Source organism: Chenopodium album, chromosome 5 (genome assembly GCF_948465745.1).
Source record: "Chenopodium album chromosome 5, dcCheAlbu1.1, whole genome shotgun sequence".
In the NCBI taxonomy this organism is placed as follows: domain Eukaryota; kingdom Viridiplantae; phylum Streptophyta; class Magnoliopsida; order Caryophyllales; family Amaranthaceae; genus Chenopodium; species Chenopodium album.
In genome coordinates, this window is record NC_137838.1 from 53,251,247 (window position 1) to 53,260,623 (window position 9,377).

General features: G+C 29.4%; 1 protein-coding gene across 1 annotated transcript; it reads right to left on the minus strand.

Annotated features, from left to right (window-relative positions):
• Nucleotides 1-8,612: 8,612 nt before the first annotated feature.
• On the minus strand, nucleotides 8,613-9,113 carry LOC145632899 (protein FAR1-RELATED SEQUENCE 5-like). The gene has a single exon (XM_081685225.1). The coding sequence runs from the start codon at nucleotides 9,111-9,113 to the stop codon at nucleotides 8,613-8,615; it is 501 nt and encodes a 166-aa protein (XP_081541351.1).
• Nucleotides 9,114-9,377: the final 264 nt, after the last annotated feature.

A 9,377-nucleotide genomic window follows, 5' to 3' on the forward strand; every position in this document is an offset into this window, starting at 1 on the left:
TATGTTATCTTTGTGCTGATATAAAATGATTTGTTGGCTTATATGTTATTTTTGTTTGCTTATATAAATTAATTTGTTAGCTGATATGAAATACTACACTTTTGATTGGCTGGCTGTTTGTTGGCTTACATGTGTAAAATTTTAACTTTGTTGGTTTATATTGATTTTATTGTAGCTGATATGTTATCTAATTTTGCTTATAAATAATAGGCTGATGATATTGCTTTGTTTTAAATTCTGATATATTGTAATTGTTGGCTTATATCTTTAATTGTATTGGATGAAATGTCAAATGATATAAACTGATATGCTATCTATGTTGGCTTATATTGATGTTATGATGGCTGATATGTTATCTTTGTTTGAGGATATAAATTGATTTGTTGGCTTATATGTTATATTTGTTTGCTGATATGAATTAATTTGTATGTAGGTTGATATGATATATTACACTTTTGATTTACTATTTGTTTCTTTATTTTATATATTTTCTTAGGTGGTTGTTGGCTTACATGTGTAAAATTGTTTTGGGGTTAAATTGGAGACTGTGGATGCGATTTGTGGGGCTGCGACATCACGATGGTTGGAGATGGTGGTAGCAATGTTGATGGCTGCGATTTTTAAGGGTTTCGCGCTGTAGAAGGTTAGGTAATTGTGGAGTTAGTGAATTGGTGGTTTTGTGGGGTATGTTGGGCGAATTTGGAGGTGGTGCGGTGGTTAATTGATTTATGTGGCAGCAACTAATTTGGAGGTGGTGCGGTGGGGTTGTTGGTGTGTCTGGGCAAAGTCCGGGAGTTAAGAGGGGTTGTGATCGGTGGCGATTTGGTGTGTGTGGGTTCGGTGGTGGTGGGTTGTGGTGGCAGCAACTACAGAGAGGAAGGTGAAATTTGTGATGGTGGTGATGGTGGTAAGGCGCAGCGGAAGGGGGTTGTGATGGTGGTGATAAAGGGGGTGGTCGTGTACCTAGGAGAATTTTTTTTTAATTTTAAATTATTTAAAATTTAGGACCAATTAGAAGGTGACACGTGTCAAGTCACCTTCTAAAACAGGTTACTAATTTCATAAACCGGTAAAAGGATCATTTTGGGAAGATGGGGTTACAAGGTGGGATTATTTCTAGAATTCAAAAAGGTGGGATTATTTTGAGCAGATGGGCGAAAGGTAGGATTATTATTTTCAATTTCCTTTTATTTATTGGCTTATATGTTTCTTTTTGTTAGCTGATAAGTTTATTATGTTTGCTTACCTGTTTCTTTTATTGGCTTATACACTTTATTTGTTCACTGATAAACTTCATTTATTGGTTCATATGTTTTTTTTTTTTGTTTTCTTGTTATTCCCTTTTATTGGTTAAACAATTTGTTAACTTATATAAATAATTTGTTAGCTTATATCAACAATTAAACAACAATTAAGAATAAATGTTTGATAAATAGTACTAGAAACATTTATTAATAAAACAACATCAACCAAAATTACAAAAGATTATAATTCAAATTCTCTTAATCTGAATTCAATTGTAAATAAACATTAAAAACGATAGAATTCCCCTGCCGAAGCTCAAGTACAACTCATTCATCAATTTGAACTTCATAATCATCTATCAATTTCTCAACACCATTCTTAATACAACATTGTACAATCTTGATATCATTAGTCCTTATCTTTAATTGCGCTTTGTATTCAGTATCTTAAAGTCGCAACTTAACATCAGTTTATTTCCCAAGCCTGTAAAAATATTCTTTAGCAAAGTCTAAGGGAACATTCTGCATCAATAAAACAAAATGTTACAATATGATTGACAAATAAATAAATGAACTATATTTTCATATACTTAAACAAACAAGCCATATTATAATTCCTTCTGATTGATAAGACTCGAAAAATAGGAAATCAAAACAATCCTCTGCACAGGTAGCTGAAACATTATTCGCCTAAGCTTTTGCCTCCTTCATCATCGATGAAGATCCTTGTATCAAAGGCTTACGCCCACGCCTTTCATTGCCATTATTACGTGTATTCACCATTCTTATTAATTATCTCCCTTTTTTTCTTTTTTGACATAAATTATCTCCTTAAAAAAACACTCACAATATGGTTGAATTCATATAAAATATATTAAAACAGAATATAAGAATCTAAACCTATGTCAAGCATGGAATTAATAGTCATAAAATCTCTTACATTATTGTTTGACTTGAAACTTCTTGAAACAAAACATGCAATTAATGTTTGCCTTGAAACTTCTTAAAATTAAGTCAAGAATTGATCAAGGGTTGAGACTAGGTCCTTGGACTAATCTTCCCTCGGCCAAAAAAAATTTGTAATCTCTCAACACACCTTTATAACTAGCATAGGAGTAAGTCAAGGGTCGAACGACTAGGAATGGGAGGTGAATGCTAATGCTAAAGTTAAGATATCTCGTAGTAGTGCAGTAAGGTGTGTATATTCTAATCAATCAAGCAATCGAAATGAAATCAAATATATCAAACACTAGGGTTTAGGGTCCACATATACTTGCAATGAATTCAACTAATTGGGATTGGAGATGACTAAGTCGAGTGTTGCAAGGGAAAATCGATTAAGCAATTAAGAGAGTATGGTAGGCTAATCTCCTAGAGGTCAAACTAGCGCCAACTACGACAGACTCTAGCTAGGAACTTCACAAACCAATTCAATCGACAAATGCAAGCCACAAATCAATTGTCTGTATCAATGTGAAATTACAATGCAATCTAGTGCGAGTAACTAGGTTGATCAATCCTAAATTAAACACACACATGCACTTAATCAATCAACCAATTTAATCACAACATCAACTCCATCAATTTCCCCTAATTATCATAAATCCATTACTCATATATGCTTCACCATTCCCCTAGCAAGAAAACTACTCACAATTCATGGAAATCAATATCAAAACTAAGCTAAACAACAAATTCATCATCATCGTATTAATCAAGATAAATTCAAGCAAATATCAATCAACTTGAACAATTAACAAAGTAATTGAAATCAAAAACTAAAGATTGCATTAAAGTAAAAGAAAACCTTACAAACTTGCTTCAAATTATGGAGAAAACACTTAGAATCATCAATCTTCAATCATCAATCAAGAACTTCTCTCTACAAACTAGAGTTTCTCTCTCTACAAAATCTAACCTAATTCTATTCTAATTCTAAAAGAACTCTCTTCTTCTAAGAATAGAGGGAAAATCTAAATATAGTAAAACTAACAAAGAGAAATTAGTTAGATCGTCCAAACTAGACCCGTACAGGCGCGACCAACTATATGGGGGAGCACGGCCGCGCAAAACTGGATACGGAACAAAGACCTAGATAGGCGCGCCTGCGCTCGACAGATGCGCGGCCGCGCCACAAGGTTGTGCGGTCGGGCCATAGTTGCGCGCGCCCGCGCCTGGGAACAAGGCAGCCCCCTTCACCATCATTTTGATGCTCCTTGTGCGTTCCTCTCGATGCTCTTGATAAACACGGGACATGGCAGTTTCAAAACTCTATGATTGTGGGTTCAACACGACGAGAATTCATGCCCGACTTGAATGCACGGCCTAAGGTCTAAAGGAACTTGCACTTCTCCATGCTTGAGCTTCAAATAGAGAGCATTAGGCATCCTAATCAATGCCAAACTTGGGAAGGGGCCTCGGGAATCTTTGGATAACAACCTTAACCTGAAAAATGAAAGAAAACAAACAAATAAAAGAGAAAATAACAAAATAAACCAAGAAATGCATAAAAATAGAAATTCAACTAAGAAAATGCAAACTAAAGAAATAAAGAGTAAAATTAAGGAAAAGCTAAAGAAGTGAGCTATAAAATAGCATGAAATCCACCCTAAAGAGAACCAAATGAGTGCCATAAATGACACTCATCAAGCATGCTATTACATACTTTTACAATATTGTTTGACTTGAAACTTCTTGAAACTAAACATGCAACAATATTGACTCAACTTCCATTAGTCAATATTGTTGACCACATTTTCGAACAAATTATTGATATAAGCCAACAAATTATATGAATCTATTGTTAGCTTATGTGAATCTAATTTTGGCTTCTGTATTATTTATGTTGGTTGTTATGATTTTGTAATTGGCTTATATAAAGCTATTGTTGCCTAATGTGAATCTAAATAAGAATTTTATATTATTAGTGTTGGCTGTTATAATTCCTAGTTGGCATATATAATACTTAATTGGCTTATATGAATCTATAGTTGTCTACTTTGATATCTATTTTGGCTTATATGAATCTATTGTTTGCTTTTATGATTTTGTTGTTGACTTATATGTATCTATTGATGGCTTACATGACGTTTAAGTTGGTTAATATCATTTTTTTCCCTTATCTTATATGAATCTATTGTTGACTTATGTGAAGCTAATTTTGACTTATATAATCAATTGTTGCCTTATGTGAATCTAAATATAAATTCTATATTATTAGTGTTGGCTGTGACAATTCCTAGTTGGCTTATATAATACTTAATTGGCTTATATGAATCTATTGTTGTCTACTTTGTTATATATGTTGGCTTATATAAATCTATTCTTTGTTTTTATGATTTTGTTGTTGGTTGGCTTATATAATACTTAATTGGTTCACTTTTATTTAAAAATGTATCAATCATCCTAATAAATCATATAATCTAAGTTATATTACAAATCAGACAATCTAAAAAATATGTAACCTAACATATATAGTATATCAGCTAATAAAACAGATCAAAACAAGCATTTTATTTAAGTAGAAAACAAGCATTAAAATGTAACATTTTTTTTTTAAACCAAAATGTAACATAATTTTATTAGCAAGTAAATATATATTACATTTTTCTTACATCTTTTCAAAATATGAAAATACATTTAAAAAAAAACATTATTTTTTAATCATATTATTATTTTTTTAAAAAAAACATTAATTTTATAACCTATGAAAGATAACTACTTTGAATATTAACCAGTTTCCTTCTTTTTCTTCTGCATTTCCTCCCAAATTCTTTCACTTTCCACTACAGCAACGGCAATATCATCTTCCCACGCCTTTTTCTTCTTCTGTTTCACGATATTTTATAGTCTGTTCACTTCCATTGTTAGATCAATACAAATCTTTTCTTCAACATTATCAACGACTCCCTTTAATTGACCCTTGAGATAGCCCAATTGAATCTCCAATTTTATATTATCATGCACTTGTTTTTCAAGTGAATCATTTGTTGATTTTCCATCTTCCATTTTTGAAGAAAAAAATATTAATTTTAGGGTTTTTGATACAGGGACAAAAAGGAAATATGTGAAATGATGATTGATAAAGAAAAGTTTTCTTTATATAGGGAGGAGTCAAGTTATAGTATGTCATTTAGAGTTTTTATTTTTTTTTTCTCAAAAAATATGTCGTTTGGTTTTTGATAAGATATTTTAAACAAAATTAATTTTTTTTTTCCAAATGATATATCGTTTGGTTTTTGATAAGATAACATATCAAAAAATATCAGAAAAAAACAGTAAGATTTAAATATTAATAATTGATATAAATGATAATTATAATTCTTTATAATTGAGATACAAATAAAAACTAAAGTAATTCATTAAACAAAAAGAATATTTTAGCCAACACAAAATATACATAAGTTTTCAATTAAAACATATCAGCTAACAAAAAAAAAAAAAAAAAAAAAAAAAAAAAAAAAAAAAAAAAAAAAAAAACCATAGGCAACACAAAATAAACAACAACCAACCCAAAATATATATCAGCCTACAATTTAAACATATCAGCTAACACATAAAATATACTAGCACAAATCAATATGTTAGGCTACATGTTTAGATTAGCTGATTTGTTATATAACTTAGATTATAGGTGCCTAGATTATATGATTTATTAGGATGATACGTTTTTATATAAAAGTGAACTACATTGATATATGATATTGTTAGGTTACATGTTTTTAAGATTAATATAAGCCAATTAAATAATATATAAGCCAACACTAATAATATAGAATTCATATTTAGATTCACATAAGCCAACAATAGATTTATATAAGCCAATTGTAGAATCATAACAACCATTATGGATAACAAGAAAGCCAAATCTAGATTCACATAAGCCAACAATAGATTCATATAAGTCAAGGAAAAAATGATATTAGCCGATTTAAAAGTCATGTAAGTCATCAATAGATGCATATAATCCAACAGTAAAATCATAACAACCAATAATAAATTCATATAAGCCAACATATAGATAACAAAGTAGACAACAATAGATTCATATATCACATGAAACATATTAGCCAACACAAAATACACAACAGCCAACGCAAAATATATATCAACTTACAATTTAAACATATCAGCTAAAACTTGAAATATACTAGCCTAAATATTTAGATTGTTTTATCTCATTTCTATAATTAAATTACTTTTAAATAAGTTGAGGATTTGGAGTTTTTGTTCCAAATTCATTTGGATGTCTTGTAGAAGCTTTTCTTTTTTCAAAATGACCTCTAATCCTTTTGTTTCTTCCAGGTGGCCTTCCTTTTGTTTTTGGTCTTAAAGGATTATTAGGTACTATTTTTCTTCTTTATTCTTCTTCATTTATTTCTTTCATCGTCTCCTCATTTGTTTGAAACATCTTCTTCACTGATTGATACATCTTTTCAAGTGCATCATTTCATACTTCTTTAGCTTCTTCATTTGATTGACAAATGGATACCATATTATAGAAATTTCTTGATATTTTATGTCTCCATGGTGTGTCAAGTACTGAATTTTGATCCAATACTTCTTAAACATTTCCGGAAAAATTATAAGCCAACAAAGATTATTATAAGACAACACATCATATAAGGTATCATATAAGTTTAGTATATTATATAAGTTTTTAAGATATATCATATAAGTTAACTAATGAATTATATAAGCCAACAAAGATTCTTATAAGACAACATATAATTCAATTGGAAATATCATATAAAAGAATTAATATGTCTGCCAGAAACAAAATTGGTACCTTCTCTGTATTCCTAAATTGAAGATTTTGCTGATTTTGCCCATCTCTTTTTGATGTATACTGATGGAATAGTAAACACAGTATGCATATGCATTACTCTCAATATATGATAGCATATCATTCCCGTTTCATTAAAACATAAATAGGTGCATGTAAATTCTTTCAAATTCTTATAGTAAATAAATCGATGGCTACCCTTAAAATCTTCATTTATTGACACTCCAAACATCTTCAAACCTTCATGAGTTATTATTTCATGAGTTAAATTTCGAATATAAGATCTCATACTTGTTTCATATTCTTCTAAAAAGTCTTTGTAAAGGTTCAAAGTGTAAAAGTGTAAACTTTAGCCGCTTGTTTCAACAATTTGCAATTTGTTTTTGGCTTCTCTGTTTTATTTTTGAAATTATTTTCTTTTTCAGTGCTTCTCCATCTTTTGACTATTGTTTCAAAGATATGAAAGAATTCAAGAAATGAAGTCTTATTGTTTGCTTTGAAAGATATAACTTTATTTGTCACCTCTGATCTTTGTGATGATAAAATACTAGCAGAATATGTCCTTACTAAACACAGGACACCATTTCTCTCTAAGATCATATAATCTGTCAAACCAAGATTTTTCTTCCAAACCATATTTCTAAATCATTTTAGTCCATAATGCATCAAATTATTTATCATCATCACAACCATATAAACATTTGTCAAACATATTTTTTTAATTTTTCATTACTTTTCAGTTGACCAAACCTTGAAACAAAGTTTGTTTTGAAGATGCCACAAACATAATCTGTGTTTTGGATTTGGTAAAACCTGAAATAAATGATTTTGTACAAAGGATGATTTATATAACCCAACAAATTATTTATATAAGCTAACAAATAATACTTATAGGTTACCAAATTATTGATATAAGCTAACAAAAACTATTGATATAAGCTAACAAATTATTTTTATAAAAAAAGATTCTTATAATATAACATATCATTCAACTCTACATCTATATAACCCGATAAATCATTGATATAAGCCAAAAGAAATACTTTTAAGCTAACAAAGATAACATATCAACCAACTGTACATTTATATAATCCAAAAGAAAATACTTATAAATTATCAAATTATTGATATAAGCTAACAAAAATTACTTATAAGCTAACAAATTAATTGATATAAACAAAAATTCTTATAATATAACATATCATCCAACTGTACATATATATATGCCAATAAATTATTGATATAAGTCAGCAAGAAATACTTATAAGCTAACAAATTATTGATAAGCCAACAAATATTATTATAAAGACAACATATTAGCCAACTATAGATTTATATAAGGTAACAAATTATTGATATAAGTAGTACAAATATAATTCAAATAAAGAAAAAAAGAAATACATAAGACAACTAATTATATTAATAGTTACCTTTTCAATTATATTACTCATTGCTTGATCTTGATCTGTAAATATTGTATTTGGCTCTGATCCTCCCATTAACTTTTTGAATGTTTCAAGAACCCATTCAAAGGTAACAGTTGTTTCATCAGTGATAAATGCACAACCAAACATAATTGTTCTCTAATGGTTGTTTACCCCAACTATTGGTGCATAGATTAAACCATAGTTATTTGTCCTATAAGTGGTATCGAATACAACTACATCACCAAAGGCTTTGTAATCTTCTAGCATCATTGAATCACGCCAAAAATAACTTACAATTTGATCACATTCACCAAATTTCAATCGATATAAGAATGAGGAATCAGAATATGCTCTTTCTTGTAGTGTATCCAAAACACTTTGCATATCTCCACCTTCAATCATTTCTGCTTTATATCTAGTCACATAATTTAACAGATCTCTCTTTGTGTGTCCCAAAGCCTCTTCTGATCCAGCCTCATTTGATAAAAATTGATATATATCCATTGGCTTAATACCACTTTTAATAATTTTTACAATCACTTTTCCTATTTCTTCCTTTATATTTCTTTCAGATTTCATATGATGTCTTTCTGTTGATGGAACAAAATCATGATTGTGTTCAGTGTTATGTTGAACAACACAATATGCGTGCTCCATTTTCTTTTACCTTGAATTTGATATTGGCTTTATCAGTTCTGGTATCATTGACACTTTTTTTTCCTCTTCTTTTCTGATTGTCCTTCTATTTTTGAAGGAATTTCACCAACAAATATAATTTCTTTATCCTTTTTCTTTCTTTTTTCATCTGTAAATCCCTCATTTGAGCAGCAAAAGTAAAAATCAGATGGTATACCATTGTTTCTTTTTAGTGTACTTTTTCTTACACTAAATCCAACTACTCTAAAATGAGCTTTATATAAA